This window comes from Corythoichthys intestinalis, chromosome 7, assembly GCF_030265065.1.
Source record: "Corythoichthys intestinalis isolate RoL2023-P3 chromosome 7, ASM3026506v1, whole genome shotgun sequence".
NCBI lineage: Eukaryota > Metazoa > Chordata > Actinopteri > Syngnathiformes > Syngnathidae > Corythoichthys > Corythoichthys intestinalis.
Window position 1 is genome coordinate 28457353 of NC_080401.1, and position 16092 is coordinate 28473444.

At 36.1% G+C, this 16092-nt stretch overlaps 2 protein-coding genes across 24 annotated transcripts in view; one reads left to right on the top strand and one right to left on the bottom strand.

Moving 5' to 3' along the window:
- Positions 1 to 1223: 1223 nt before the first annotated feature.
- On the bottom strand, positions 1224 to 15258 carry atg4c (autophagy related 4C, cysteine peptidase). 5 transcript variants are annotated; one of them, XM_057842169.1, is made up of 12 exons: positions 15110 to 15258; positions 14759 to 15030; positions 13761 to 13773; positions 13451 to 13558; positions 11239 to 11451; positions 7398 to 7740; positions 7018 to 7088; positions 5385 to 5587; positions 5153 to 5231; positions 4296 to 4372; positions 2468 to 2587; positions 1224 to 2063 (listed from the first exon to the last, which is right to left on the bottom strand). In XM_057842169.1, exons 2-12 carry the CDS (start codon positions 14972 to 14974, stop codon positions 1896 to 1898), a joined length of 1611 nt encoding a protein of 536 aa, XP_057698152.1. In that variant the 5' UTR covers positions 14975 to 15030; positions 15110 to 15258; the 3' UTR covers positions 1224 to 1895. The 5 variants fall into 5 exon arrangements, with proteins under 5 accessions (XP_057698152.1, XP_057698151.1, XP_057698154.1 ...); XM_057842168.1 differs by having other exon boundaries at positions 15115 to 15251; XM_057842171.1 differs by lacking the exon at positions 13761 to 13773 and having other exon boundaries at positions 13451 to 13543; positions 14890 to 15030; positions 15115 to 15250.
- A 648-nt stretch (positions 15259 to 15906) lies between these two features.
- Positions 15907 to 16092, top strand: part of dock7 (dedicator of cytokinesis 7) — a 79650-nt gene continuing 79464 nt past the window's right edge. For all 19 annotated transcript variants that reach the window (XM_057841194.1, XM_057841199.1, XM_057841195.1 and 16 more), the window contains exon 1: positions 15907 to 16072. In XM_057841194.1, the coding sequence (XP_057697177.1) occupies positions 16035 to 16072 (38 nt within the window). In that variant the 5' untranslated portion in view covers positions 15907 to 16034. The remainder of the gene's footprint in view (positions 16073 to 16092) is intronic.

Below are 16092 nucleotides of genomic sequence, written 5' to 3' on the forward strand. Positions count from 1 at the left end.
TATATAACAGATAATTCATCTTCTGTACCTCTTATCCTCACCAGTGTGGCAGGGGTGCTGGAGCCTAACCCAGCTTACTATAATGTAGGTAGGAAGTGGGGTACACCTTGACCTGGTTCCCAGCAAAATGCAGGGCATATATAGACAAACAACCTTTCACACTCACAATCATACCATGTAGAATTTAGTGTTCAATCAGCCAACCATGCATGTGTTTGGGATGTGGGAGGAAGCCGGACTACTCGGAGAAAACCCACGCAGGAACGGGGACAACATGCAAACTTCAGACAGGATGGCCGGATATAACACCCTTTATCTCAGACCTCTGAGGCAGATGCGCTAACCACTCAGTTACTTTGCTACTCTAGATAAAAAAATGTTAAAAATGTATTTAATTAAAAAAAAAAAAAAAAAAACACTACTGAACAAACTTTTCCAAATTGTCATATTTTGTAGGGATTTAGTATATCTGAATCGCAGCCTAATATTATCATACTATTAATGTCATGTAAATTTAAACATTTGTTTAGTATATACAGTAACTTTAAATCATCTAAAAATATCCCAAAGGGTTTCACAAAGACCAGTTAAAAAAACAGTAAATATTACATTTTCAATTAAATATTTAACACTAAATCAAACAAATATTACGAACCACAAAAATAATGTTGATGATGACAAGAGAGATATACAATAACGATCACGATATGATAATTATTGTGATATCATAAGAAAGCACATAGTTGATGATACCGCTCTTTTACTTGCTGGAGAAGTCCTTTTTGATATGCTTTAGTTTTAATAGTTTCTGCATGTTCTGGCACTGGTTTTTGTGAAAAACACATCTTCAAACCAAATATTACTGCGTGCTTATCATTCAGTGCATTCACGTACACTGTAGCTTTAGCTCCAAAAATCCAATTATGCTTCAGCATGGCGCTATTGTTGCTTATGCTACAGCTTGTTCAAAACTTCATTTTAGGCAACAATGGCCTATTTTATACCAAGGAAAGATGTAGACACTTTCAATATCTTGATATCACAATGTTTTGAATATTGTGACATCCCTAAACATGATGCAAATGTGTCATTATCTGCTCTTAACTTCAGCTGCAGTATATATTTTTACATTTTTCAGCTTCAGAATTGCACTTTTCTAAAATGACAATGATTGGTGAGGTGTAGCGCAGACATTAACAGTAAAAAATCAAATACACTGTCAATGCAATTCAAAAATATTTATTAAACCGACTAAATTAGTCATACTACATTTATTTCAAATATAAAACATGCAAATGCAATACAAATTAGAAAGCTCTAGTGCGACACGGTGGTTAATAAATGAAATGATTACCCTTCCAGGATGGCATATCATTTTCTATGGTGTAAAATATGAAATCCATTAGATTATTATTTTTTTTCTTTTTTTAGTGTTTGGGCTTGGAAATGTTCTTTGGTTCTTTATTATTGTATTCCTTTTAGTGCAATAGAAATCATGCCAAACAAGTCCTATAGATATTACGGAGACTGAATTATAGAGAAACTCATTTATTTTACAAGTGGTTACCATTATAAAGGAACTAGTCATCAGACCATAGAACAAAAATAGAAGACAGGGAAAAATAACTTACGGTATACAACCTGTGCACCTCACCTATTGCATGTTTTGTTTTCTGTTTACTATAAAAATAGGTCAGGTAATTTAGCTCAGCATCACACGTCCTTTGATAAACCAAAATATTTTAGCCAGCTCACACTGAGGTGAACCAAATATTCACTAATCATTTCAAAGTCTGTTTCCAGAGACAGTTCAGTTTTAAAACGTTCAATGTCACATCTGGGTCAGACACAAGGTTTTCAGGCAAGGTCCATGTTTGCAGATATAAACTGTTCTGTCAAAGTAGCACAAAGTCCCCAGCAGTGGTGATTGTCCTTTTAGGGTCACGGATGAAGGCCCATTCTCTCTTTTCTGGGGTCAGGCTGGCTGACAAGTCATAATCTCTGCCATGACCTTGCACAATAGTGAATGCAGGGTATTTGTCATTTGCCGATGGCTGCAGCACCTAAAATCACAACAGGTCAATGTTTCTAAGGCGTTCATGTAACTGCACATTTCTCTTCAAATTTGATTTTTTTGTTCCTCCGTCTCTCTCCTCTGTAATGTTGTTTTAGGTTGTATTTAATTTGAATGATTCTGACGATTATTTACTCTAACTTGGAGACTTTTTTTCTTACACTAAGGTGAGCCTCATATAATCAAATTGTTAGAGAACTGTTCTGAAACTCTCTAGTTTAGTCTTGACTGTGGTGGGAACAAAAATAAGATAAATGGCAGGATGCTGACATCTAGCGGCTAACTTGTGGATGACATAGTGACTGGGAAACCATAATTAACATTTAGGTATGACATTTTGACAAATTAATTCACTCCTCATAATAATTCTCAACTGTTTTAACGAATTCTCACCTGAGACAGCTCTTCACTGATTTTCTCATAGTCTTGGATACTTCTGGAGTAAAATCCTATCGTGCAGCTTGGATCCATCTTAGTGAAAGGCATCTTCTTAGGTGAGGGACAATGATAGGACTAGACAAAAGCAGACAAGGTACATCTTTCAAGTGTTCCTCAAGCTCTAGGACCAAGTAAATGTGTGATGAAATTCTATTCATCTGCTGTCATGATGTCAACACATTCACAGCACAACAATGCTGCGTTGTCACATTTCATGTTTCGTAAAAACGCATGAAACAAAGTTTGTATATCAATATAGTTCTCATGTAAGATGCATTTGGTCTGTCAGTGTGTTTGAATAACAAACAGTATGTGAGTAGCATGTACAGTACTGAGTAAAATTTTACTGTATAAACTAGGGCTGTCAAAATTATTGCTTTAACGGGCGGTAATTAATTTTTTTCATTAATCACGTTAAAATATTTGACGCATTTAACGCACATTCCCGGCTCAAACAGATTAAAATGACAGCACATTGTCATGTCCACTTGTTACTTGTGTTTTTGGTGTTTTGTCACCCTCTGCTGGTGCTTAGGTGCGACTGATTTTATGGGTTTCAGCACCATGAGCATTGGGTAATTATTGACATCAACAATGGCGAGCTACTGGTTTATTTTTTGATTGAAAATATTAAAAATTGTATTAAAACAAAAACATTAAGAGGGGTTTTAATATAAAATTTCAATAACTTGTACTAACATTTATCTTTTAAGGACTACAAGTCTTCCTATCCATGGATCGCTTTAACAGAATGGTAATAATGTTAAAGCTATCTTGTTGATTTATTGTTATAATAAACAAATACAGTATTTATGTACAGTATGTTGGATGTATATATCGCTTGTGTCTTATCTTTTCATTCCAACAATAATTTACAGAAAAAAATAGCATATTTTATGGATGGTTTGATTTGCGATTAATTACGATTAATTTTTAAGTTGTCATTAACTCGATTAAAAATTTTAATCGTTTGACAGCCCTAGTAGAAACTAATAAGATCCTATACACACTCCCCCACACACACAATTCTCTATTATAGTGATGAGACAAAGGTTCATATAAATTTTTACCTTGAAAAATAAATTGGGTTTAATTTAACAGGGTTCTTGATAATTTACATCTCTCATACAGCACCCATTTTCTCTAGCACCTCCCCCCTTGTGTCCATGGGTGAAATGAAACCTATCCCAGCTGACATAGGCTGAGACGTGGTTACAAGTTTATAGTGAGGCACATGGAGACAAACAACCACACTAATATTTACAGCTATGAGGAATTTAGTCTTCAATGAACATAAGTGCATGTCTTTAGAAGAAGCTGAAAGAAAGCCGGACTACCTGGAGAAAACCCCACGCAAGCAGGGAGGGAAACTACCGATTTAAGTACATTGAAAACACGTCAGGACAGGTGTAATTTTGGGTCCAGAGGTCGTAAAATAATTGTAATAATAAATAAAATATAAAAAGGTGATACATATATAATTAACAATTGTACAGTAGTGTAGTACTACTACCAGTGAGGTGGAATTTTGCCTCTGACATGTAGCTGAATAACCTAACCAAATCAGTAAATACAACCTAGTTGAATGACAAATTTTGCACTTAAATCTTATTCAATTGGACAAGTGTACCTAATCATGTGACTAGTAGGTGTAAAGTAGCAGACGGCTCCATGCAATTGACTGATGGGCTGTTTTAAGATTCATACCATTAAGTACTAACAGGAATGATTACATTCCCATTACTCGGCTTCTTGTCAGCTCCATTGTGTAGTTTCCTATTACCTGGAGAGGGAAATCGCTGGTGCTGACATCCACAAAAGACTGACAGTAATGAGGGTCCATGTAAATCAAGCTGTCATCTGCAAGGACAAAACATAAGACAAGTTATTTAAAAACATTGGCTCATTACAAAAATGTGCCTCCCACCAATTTCTGTGTAGGGTTGCTCAAAGTCACCTGAATACTGTAGTGTTGCATCAAATATGCCTCCCACAAAGTTACTCCTTTTTAATATCTACCACAGGGGGATTAAATTCTACATAATCAGATGCGTTTCTACAAGCACATTCTTAACACCCGCAGAAAAAAGTTTCCATTTAATTTTCTGCATGTATGGGAGTCTGCTGGGCGTGAGGATTATTTTTACAAACATGCAATTATATGCGACCATTTGCGTATGATGAATGCAGAGGCGCGCTGTTCGTTGGCAGACAGAATGTATTGCTTGTCATTTAGATGTCATTCAACACTGCATATCACAATGATAAAATGTAAATGCCTAAATATTGACTGCCAAGATGTACAACTGAAGGTTCCTCCTAGCTCCTGAAGGTGATGAAGAGTGGCTCACTTTAAAGCCTGAAAGAAATTTAATGCATGCCTCCTATGGAAATCAATTACTTCTCACAACTTGGGAGGTTTACTTGTGATAAATGACTGAGACTTTGATGAGTCAGAGTGAATAAAGGAAGCCCTGCTTCACTTACTTCCTCTCAGCGTTTTCATGTACAAACAGGAATATATTATCTTTCTTTACTTTCGCTTATAAGAAAAGGTACATTATGCAAAATAACCTACTCTTCTTACCATCTTCACCCTATCTCAGTCTTTTTTTCTTTTAAAACTGCGAAAAGGCTCACCTTGAAATCCTACAAAATAGCAGGCCTGCTTCGGCTTCCCTCCAATGATGCCAATACAGTATTCCAGACTTAGTATTCTCTATTAAACAAACAAACAAAAACAAAAAAACAGGTGATGCAATTGTTTTGTGCTCTTTTCATATGATTTAATTGACAATAAAAGTACTATAAATTATATTTACGTGTCTGTCAGTATGTACAGTAAATGGGTGAACAGTACTGTATATCTCACCTTTGCAAGATTAAAGTACTCAGGGTTGGTCTTTTCCCCTCCCAGTCGCACAGGAATGAGAATGATAACAGCTTGACTGTCTGGCACGGTGAACGGAGACACTGATTGGTTCTTTTGTGGAGGGGGCAGGCCATCCGATGTTCCAGCTGAGGGCTGCCCAGCTTTGAGTGCCCTGTGGCTGTCTATCACATCAGCGCTATACACTGGACAGAAGTAGTAGTACTAACATTGGAATGTTTTTTCCAGTTGTTCATATCTTTCTTTTATACTTCTAAATTATAACTGTGATGTTGGTCACACATTTTCATAACGCAGTCTAAATCTAGAACAAGGCTATAGGCTGCAGGAAACAAAAGTATGGTTCACATAGGAGGTGCCTAACCACTTCCGCAAAGGGCTGCAGTGGGATTTCATTCCAACCGATCAAGAGGATCACTTTTTACCAATCTGACGTCTTGCAGTATAATTAGTTGATTGCATGCAAGTGTTGCTTCAGGAAAAACCTTATTGGTTAAACCAGGGGTCTTCAAACTATTCCACCTAGGGCCGCAGTGGATGCTGGATTTCATTCCAACAAAACAAGACAAAATGTTTTCACCAATCTGGTGTTTTACAAGGGTAATCAGTTATTGTTCAGGTGCTGCTTGTTTTAGCACAACCTTTATTGGTTAAACTGTCTGTACTGACGATCGGTTGGAATAAAAGCCTCCATTCACTGCCTTTGTAGAATTGGTTAGGCACCTCTTTTTTAAGACAACTTTTGGTAATACATTATCAAGGACATGTGCAAATATAACCTTTGCAAAGGGGGATGCATTGCTTATTTAGGTGAAAACTCGGCGTCTTCCCACTCCTTTTTGAGCTACATGTGTATGTATCGTTATTATTTCTGTTACAATCATCATTACTGTTTTCATTTTTTCCCCCCATACTTGTTGTTTTTTGTTGTTATTGCTCAAAATAAAAATCAAATCAAAATCAAATTAAAACCGATGACTCTTTTGCACCAATAAACAGGCTTCTTTACATTCCCTTTAAACGTCAGCACGTTTCTTTTCCTCTACATAACAGAAGGAGAACAGTAACGGTTGTGCTCACTGTGAGGCCGATGAAATGAATACTAGGTATTACAAAGTACTTCCACACAACTCAATGAGGGATTAAAAATTTAAGTTGGCAAGGGAGATCTATGTTGGGAAATGGAAATTTGAGACCCTTGTATTAACGTGTGATTAAAAAATTAGAATTCACCTGCAGTATAGAGAGTCAATGCAATAGGGGAGGAGAAGACCACGGTATAAAATAATGCAATACTTTAATGCAAACTATAGCAACACTTAAAAACACTGTAAAATGAATATGTCACTAACGATACCTAACTAGGCATTACTGTTTTTACAAGTCATGATTTCTTATGTAGTAGAGTAGTTGAATTAAAGAAGTGTTCTTTTTCTATTCTGTTTTGCGCAACTTTGGGTTACTTTGGTTTTCTTTTTTTAACAAGCACAATTAGATTTTTACCAAGCTTAGCAGATCCCCAGTCTCTAAAGGAAAGTACTGTTGATATGATTAAAAAGTAGCACCAATTCTGACATCTTGCTAAGTGAATTTTATCAAATGACATTTTTCATACCTGTACAATCTTGGGAGATATAAGAAGTAATACTGGCTAAGGCAGGGTCCTTCACTTCATCCATTGCCTTCCTGCAAAAGGAAGGGAGACAGAGAGAGCTGGAGAGGGTGAGCAATGTCTAAAGTTTAGATGTGAAATGTAACAGTTAGCTGTTATCTTAGCAGTTGGTCTTCAGAGTGGATATGTACACGTGTTGCCATTTATTGACGGCTGAACATTTAAACCATGAGGTATCTCAAACTTCTTAGAAATTAGCTTTTTAAAAATGGGTAAATTTGTCCTAATTATTCATCGTGCTCTTACTAAAAAAAAAAAAAAAATGTGTGACTTTAACTAAAATGACATTTTCCCCTCTTCAACTCTCTGTTACTAGTACTTACTTGAGAATGTTAGCTACAGCAGCAGGTCCATACCAGTCCCCTGCCTGTTTCCCCAATGTCAGGCCTAAATGCACTAGTCTGTGCAGACCCAACTGAGCAGAAGGGTTGTCCCCAAACCATGAAACAAGTGTCCGATGGTACATTTCTTTTAAGTGGGAATCCGCTTCCTCTGCTGACACAGGAGCTTGAGCCTGAGGTATGGCAGAGGGTTCAGGATTGGCGGGCCTGTTGATGGTACTCTGTAAAGAGGTCTCCAAGGATTCAAATAGGTGCTTGGCTGCAGTGGTGGTCCATGTCTCGGCGTCTAAACACTGGAGTTGTAGTGCCTCTGGCCATGTCCAATCTTAAATGAAAATGACGATAGAAATAAACGTCATTATTCCTTTGCAAGATGACCTGACAAAGGCAAATGCCATAATTATTTTCCACAAATGTTGTTTTACATTGCCATTAATTATATTATTTTGTTTATGTGTAGACTTATGTCCTGGTGTACTTTGGTTGTGAGTGATGTAGCAACTAGCTTAAAAATGGAAAATGCATAAAATACACATAAAACTCAAGGTCTTTCGTCCTTCCGTTTGCTATATTACGGTACATATTCATCATTGAAAGTAATGAGTAATAATTTGAACAGGTCTTTTTAAGTGCTTCCTGAGCATGACCTGAAAGTTTTATATTTTACATCACCATTAAAAATATAGCCCTTCTGCACTTGATTCGAATCTTGAGCACTCCAAAGAACCAAAGTTATCTAATTATACATCTGAATGACACAGTGTTTCACTTTAATTGCATCTTCTTCTTACAAACAGGTTGGGAGATGAAAGTGGAGAAAATGGAACTGTCCCTTGCAATAAAATGGAAGAATCAAATTTAAAACATTAACAATATGACCTTGATCCAACTAGAATCAAAGTGAAATTGATCAATAAATATCTTTAAATGGCCATTAGCCATTTTATTGAGAAATATTTCATTGATAGCATATTTTACAATTGACAAGAGAGCCCGTTTTAAATATTGTTTTATAAATGACCGCATTAAAATGGCATTCCATCTCATCACGAGGACTCATAAAGTCGAGGACACTTCAGAGTCAATAGATCAGACAGAGTGGTAAAGAATTCATTCAAATACCGAATGGAGGGCTTTCTGATTCTAGGTAAGAAAACTTGAAGAAAAATAGTGTTTCAGATCCATCAATCCATCCATTACTGCTTACCCTGCAACTTCTCACAGGGAGGCTTCGATTAAGGTAATACCAGTACCCAGACATATGGAAAGCTTATATTTGCAATTAATATTTTTATCAGGGTGAAAAAATTGCTCATAATTATCCAGTAAATTTTCATAACAGTAGACAATATCAATATGGTCCACATTAAAGGCATACTTAATATGCGTAGCTGAAAAATATTCAAAGGTGGGCGGAGGAGCTAAATTGTTCTTGATTAGGGAACTGATACTTTAGAATGTTAGTGTTCTACTAAAATAAAACTGAAAAATATAGTCCTTGGCTTGTAAAAACAACGGCAGACTGAGTCTTTTGGTTGGGGAAAAATATTGAAGCACTTGCATTATTTCTTAAGTGCCTGAATGTCAAATACTTTGTAGACAACAAAATATGAAATAAGACTATCTTGATTCAAGTACAGTGAAATTTCATGCATTCACATTTAGACTGAATTTTCTTTCTGGGGGGGGAAATATATAATATAATTTGAAATCATTTTCCTTCTATAACACAAACTACGGCAAATTCAACCAAAATGAATTGTTTTAAATTTTCTTTCTTAAAGTAAACTTTAATGTTTATACACACGAAACAGCACAACAGCATCACCAGATGCAGCATCTATATAACTGAAGGATAAGGGGCACAGATAATGGAAGAATGGATGCATTGATTCCCCCACATTTATCAACAATGCTGTTTCAGTATTCAAAAAACAATTTGATTTCAGCCAACTTATATTCATTCATTCATCTTCGGAACATCTTATCCTTTTATCTTTGATCCTTTACATACTTTCTGTTGTCTTCCCTGGCACAAATGCAATTTGAATTATTGTGCTAATGTTTACCTTATGATTTTATACATCCTCACTGAGGTGGCGAGTGAGTTGAAGCTCATCTATAACCTAATTATAGTTTCTGACATCTTTTATGTAAATGAGTCAATTAGAAATTTTTGTGTGGGGCCTCAGAGACGATGCAAGGTTATGTGACTGCCCAGTGCCCACCTACATTTGATTGCTTAAATCAGTACTTCTCAAATGGTGGGGCGCGCCCCCCCAGGGGGGCGCAGAGCGATGCCAGGGGTGGCGCAAGTGACCTCGGGGAACATGCTTTTTTTTTTTTTTTTTTCCTTTGGCCGTACTAGAATAAAGTGTACTTGCACATCCACTCCGTGGGTGGCAGTGGCGCTCTCATTTTCAAAGTGCGTGCAGTATTTTTGAAGGTAAGCAAGAGCACACGGAAGAGACTCATGTAGAGCTGGACTCACGCTGTGACCCACTGTCTTCTCCGGTTCTCACGTGTCCGGCCGAGAAGTGCCGTTTTCGGCTTGGGATCGTCACGACCACCGCCCTCACCTACGGTTCTCCCTCGGCCGCCGAGAATGCGCTTTTTTTGGGCCGTTTGCCTTTTGGCTTTGACTTTTAATATAGTGGGAAATGAGGAAAGACCACTGTTTGCTGAGTCTAAAAATGATTATAGCGGAGAGTCTGAAGCCAAATCAGTTAAGACGCCACTTAAAGACATTAGACCTCAATCTCATTGATAAGCCGCTTGATTGTTTTTCAGCGAAAACGTGCCGAATATTCCCAATTGTCACAATCGTCCCGCTTTGTCAGTGTTATATCAGTAAACCAGTGATCACTGTGGTGAATCGGCGAAAATAAAAACTTTCCTTCTGTCCAAAGACACTTTTTCCCCCCCTTCTATTCAGTTTTGTTTTTTTCGGTCAATTTTTTTTGGCATGTTGTCTTGAAGAGTAAATGTTTCTAATCAATTTGAATTTGTTATTATTTACTGATTTTATTACATTTCATTTTTCAGTATCAAATGGTCAAAAATGTACCTTGAGTGTATTTTTACACTTTGGATGTGACTTTTTTATTTATTTATTTTTACTTCAGGCAAATTGATACGCGTTAAGTCTTTTCTGTTACAAGCAAAACAATGTTAATAAAGTTATACTTTATTATAAGTTGATCTATGTTACTTTTTTCTTTAATAGAAAAAAAGGACACAATGTTAGGCTGAGGCGTACTTATAATAGTACTGTTTACAGTGGCGGCAGAGAGTTTGGGGGGGCGCGAAACATTTACGTCTTCCTTGGGGGGGGCGTAACAGAAAATAATTGAGAAGCACTGGCTTAAATGTATACAAACGTCTAAACTCACCAGTAGTTATATTGGATTGGTGTAGTTATATTGGATTGGTGTAACACTCATGTAACATACATCTCACTGACAAATCAAAATAAAATGTGTTGGTGATAATTGATAACAAACACCTTCAGGTAATAATACAATTAGTGAGCAGAAGCTCACTTAGTCTGACTACAAAGCTTTCACTCTTGGAAGATACTCCAATAAAAACGATATTGCATTTGAATACTCTAACAATTAGAATTCATCCAAAAAGTTACTTGAGTAAATATAATGGAGAAAATGTAGCTCATTACTTCCGGCCTCTGCATATGCAGTAACAGTACTGTACAGTACTTGCTTTTGACGCTTTGAAGAAAAGTGATTTCCCACTACTTCCAGTACCCAGCAAGTGAAAAACATTAAGGATCCATAGCAGGAACCAGTTATTTTAAACCACCCACCTCTGCCCAAGAAGTGAAGAACAAGTGCTTGAGCCAACATCATCTGTCCAGCCCGCAGCATGCAGCCCCAGCCACAGTCAGATGTTAGACCAGAGCCGGGCAGAGGGGAAAATGCTTCTCTATACGTTAGCCATACACGAGACCCAAAGTCCCTGCGGAAATCTTCTATATTTCCCATGACACAGTCTTTATCTGAAGCTTCCAGGGAGGATTCTGAAACATTTTCAAAATTTTTACTGAACAAAGTTGGGTCTCATTTGAGGTGTATTCTAGAAATGGCAATTTAATTATGTAACTCTGCATGACCTTGAAGAACAATTTGTTGATATATTGTTGCCTAAATACAGTAAAATGCGAACAGATGATGCAATGCAATCAGTGACCCACTATTTCCCATCAGTTGTACACCAATGCAATTTACAAACCTAACAATATTGTTAAATGTGTTACTCTTGATATGCAGCTCTTAAAGCTATTATAATATTGTGATATATATATATATATATATGTATGTATGTTAGGGCTGTCAAAATTATCGCGTTAACGGGCGGTAATTAATTTCTTAAATTAATCACATTAAAATATTTGACGCAATTAACGCACATGCCCCGCTCAGACAGATTTAAATGACAGTACAGTCAAATGCCCACTTGTTAATTGTGTTTTGTGGAGTTTTGCTGCCCTCTGCTGGTGCTTCGGTGCGACTGATTTTATAGGCTTCAGCACCCATGAGCATTGTGTAAGTAATTATTGACATCAATAATGGTGGGCTACTAGTTTATTTTTTGATTGAAAATTTTACAAATTTTATTAAAACGAAAACATAAAGAGGGATTTTAATATAAAATTTCTATAACTTGTACTAACATTTATCTTTTAAGAACTACAAGTCTTTTTATCCATGGATCGCTTTAACAGAATGTTAATAATGTTAATGCCATCTTGTTAATTTATTGTTATATTAAACAAATACAGACCTTATGTACCGCATGTTGAATATATATATATATATATATATATATATATATATATATATCTTGTCTATCTTTCCATTCCAACAATAATTTACAGAAAAATATGGCATATTTTATAGATGGTTTGAATTGCGATTAATAATGATTAATTAATTTTTAAGCTGTAATTAACTCGATTAAAAATTTTAATCGTTTGACAGGCCTAATATACACACATACACACACACACACACACACACACACATATATATATATATATACGGCAGAAAACACAGACAAGACTGAAACAGAAATTTCTGCTCTTGCACTCCTCTTTAAAATAAACTGCTGTATTTTAAGCCAAATGAACTGTTGCATTTAATAGAACAATATGTCTATATGCTACCATAGCAGATTCATGGCGCATTAAGCCCCCGAACTATTTTTAATTTGCCTGTTTTACCCTGGAAACCCCCGTTTACAGACGTCGCTCAATCGTTTTTGTTTCAACCCAGCCATTAAAACAAGGTTAGTAATTATGTTTAATATTCAAAATGCCTGTCAATTTTAGCTTAGAATCATTAATTGATGTCTAATATTTTGTTCGAAAAAAAAAAAAAAAAACAACTTAAAAAAATTCTTCACTTGCATATTTTAAACTTTTAAACAAACAAGTTACGTCACAATGAAAAAATGGCGTCTGTAAAAAAGTAACAGATATCTACCTGATAACTATCGCTAAATTGTATTTTTTTGTTACTGTCGCATTTTCCCCGATATGTTAGATGATAAATAATCGATCCAAACAAAGAAAAATTGAAGAAAAAAAAAAACGTTTAAATATATGAAAAAGAAAATCTCGACAACTCCTTTTTTTTTTTTTTTTTTTTTTTTTTTGAAATGCCCTCCTGTCCAAAATTTAAAATTTTCTTCCCCCAGAAAACTGAAATGTTAAGCTTTCCAATGATGTATCACACATGCATATTGGACAATTTTGAAATGTGGCCAAATTGCGGGTCTCAGAGCGGAACTTCAAGTCACCTGAGTGTTTTCCGCCATATATATATATGTGCTTTAAGGAAATTCCTAGTCTTTGCAAAGTCAAGTTCTTCAGTCAGTTTTCATAATGTGTTATGTCAAATTAGAAGTGGGCATTTTAACTCGAGTTATAAAGCACATTCTTTAGCAGTTGTTGGATGCAATGCAAGACTGTTATAACAAACTCACAACAAGTTCTGAAACTGTGAAACATACTATACCGTCAGGTCCGTCAGCCTTGAAATGGTAACACTTTCCCAGAAGAAGCACAGTGGAATTTCGGCTGAATGAGGTCTTTGACTTCAGAGCCCAACCTAAAATACGCAAATCTTTCAAACACAGTTATGTTGAAGACATAGGGGGTCTTGAGTTGATCTTAATGTCCAAAAGCCATCATCTTTTGCTTTGGCACAGTCTCAAAATGTATGTTAACTCGGTTCATTTCTACTATCAGTTTTAAGAAAAATGTAATGTGTTTAAGTCATAAAACATCGTTACACAGCAAATCCGTTTTAGCAAATGAGACCGTACCTTTTTGTGTTGTCTTAGCAATAGAGCTGTCCCGACTAGTCGACATAGTCGACGTCATCGATGACGTAAATCCGTCGACGAGCACAACATCCCGTCGACGGTTAATGAAGGGTTAAAAAAAATATATGTGTGGAAAGTTAGAGTGTCGGATGCTCTGTTTGCAAGCGGGGAAAGCGGCACAAAGCCAAAAAAAAGCGCACCAGAGTGTCCAAAACATTGACTTATTTCAAAGAAACAAAGTGCCAAGCTTGGCTGCGCGTCGGCCGTGAATAAACACCTCAAGCGCCTTCACGCAGTTTGTAAATTTTTTTTTTTTTTCATTTTTGTACACCAGAGGGTGCTGTCGCCTTACTAAATAATAATGTTTCATTGACAATGGGCCTATAAGTGCTATTAGTATTGTTCTTAATGCTAATTGAAAGGTTTATTTCATGTTATGGTTTATTTTAATGTATAGAAAATTATATAAGGTTAAAAGGTCATAAATATATACAGTATATACAGTCATTGCACTCAAGGGAGAGATTGTCAATGATAAGGTAATAAGGTAAAGGCAATTCATATAGGCAATTCATTGATATATAAATAAGGTTTAAAAGGAAAAAGGTGAAAAGTTTTTGTTAATTTCTAATTGTGTTGCTTTATTTGTGTGCACCGTAGCTCTTACGGTGTGTTTACATCAAGGATGGAATAAAAGTTGTAAACCATCAGTTTAAGAGACCATCTTTTCAATCGGGATGCTACACTAGTTAATTCTATCAGCATTTGAACTCATTGTTTATTTGTGATTTATTATTGTTATTTACGTGTTTATTTGTACTTTAATAAATAATTTGAGTGTTCCAATATGTTTTTTGTGAATTGATAAGCGTCAACAAAAATGTCATTGCTAAATTAGTAAAAAAAATAAAAAAATAATAATTATTAGATTAGTCGACTAATCGTAAAAATAGTCGGCTGACTAATCGGGAGAAAATTAGTCGTTTGGGACAGCCCTACTTAGCAACAATATGTTCGGATGCGAACGCATTCTGAGACAATCTGTGCCACTGATCTGTTTTGACAGGGACTGTCACATGCTCTGTGACCGCGCGCGCGCTCGTGTGTTCCGCCCTCAAATTCAACTTACTGTACTTCACATTGTGCCACATGGACAAAAACTTCGTTTTCATTTTTTCCACCTCGCCGCCTCCTTTAGTCTCCATTTGGGCCATACAGGAATGCAACCCATTCCAACGCTTGAGAGAAGCACTGGCAGACCGTGTACTGACTGTGTTTAGAAATAAAACAAACCAACGATCAAAAACAACCACCATGAGATCTCACGCTTACATTAAGAATGCAATTACCTTACTTTTGAGGGCAAAGCTCCTCGAAGTAATGTCACATTCTGACGACTAGGTAATGAACACTATCTTTTCTGTGTATCCGATGGCAAGCAGTGGAACGGAACACTGCAAGACACTACTGTTTATATTTTGAGGAAGTAGTCTCGAGCAGGGCAGCTGATCTCGCGATGTTTCTGACAAGCAATATACAGCGGCTGTCTGTGAAAGTTCGATTTAAATTTACGGTTTGACCGACTGGGCGGTGCTAAAACTTAAAACGGACTGAAGCCCAGTGAAACTCTTGCTTATTTCATTTTCAGCAAAATGAATGAATTTGCAAACAAAAGTAAATACATTACCAAAGAAAAAAATACAGATAGTATACCAAAAAAAAAAATCTAACTCTTTAACATAATAATACTGAAATAGTTTTAACACTCACTGCATTACTGTCTTTGCCCGTTAAGACCACCCACAGTAAATGATAAAGTGTCTATAACAGTGCTACAAGCCAAATTATTATGCAAACATATTTATTAGAAACAACTTTATTTTTCTGTTTTAAATTCAGAACTCATTCACATATAAACATGACGTTCATACATATGGAACCGTTTCTGTTTTGAAATTCTATATCTTTAAGTGACATTTTTTAATTAAAAAAAAAAAAAAAAAAAAAAATCCGAAAAAAAAAACGTATGAATAAACAGTTTTAAGTTAAAAAGAAATACATACATACATCGTGGATTTATTTCTTCAAATGAAAGTTAAATTTGGACAAGCTGCTTATTCCGAGTGTGTGAGCGCTACACACCATTACAACTATTACGGTAAAATGGGAAGCTCCCATTCTCTCGTTTTCCCGATGGCCGTGGTGGGTGAGTGAGTGGAATTCGCTGGCTGCCTCACTGGGAATTTCGTTCAAGCAGATCAAGCGGCCACTGCCATGGCTGAACGCCGCGCCTTCGCCCAAAAGATAAGCAGGTAAAACGTGTTTAGAATGG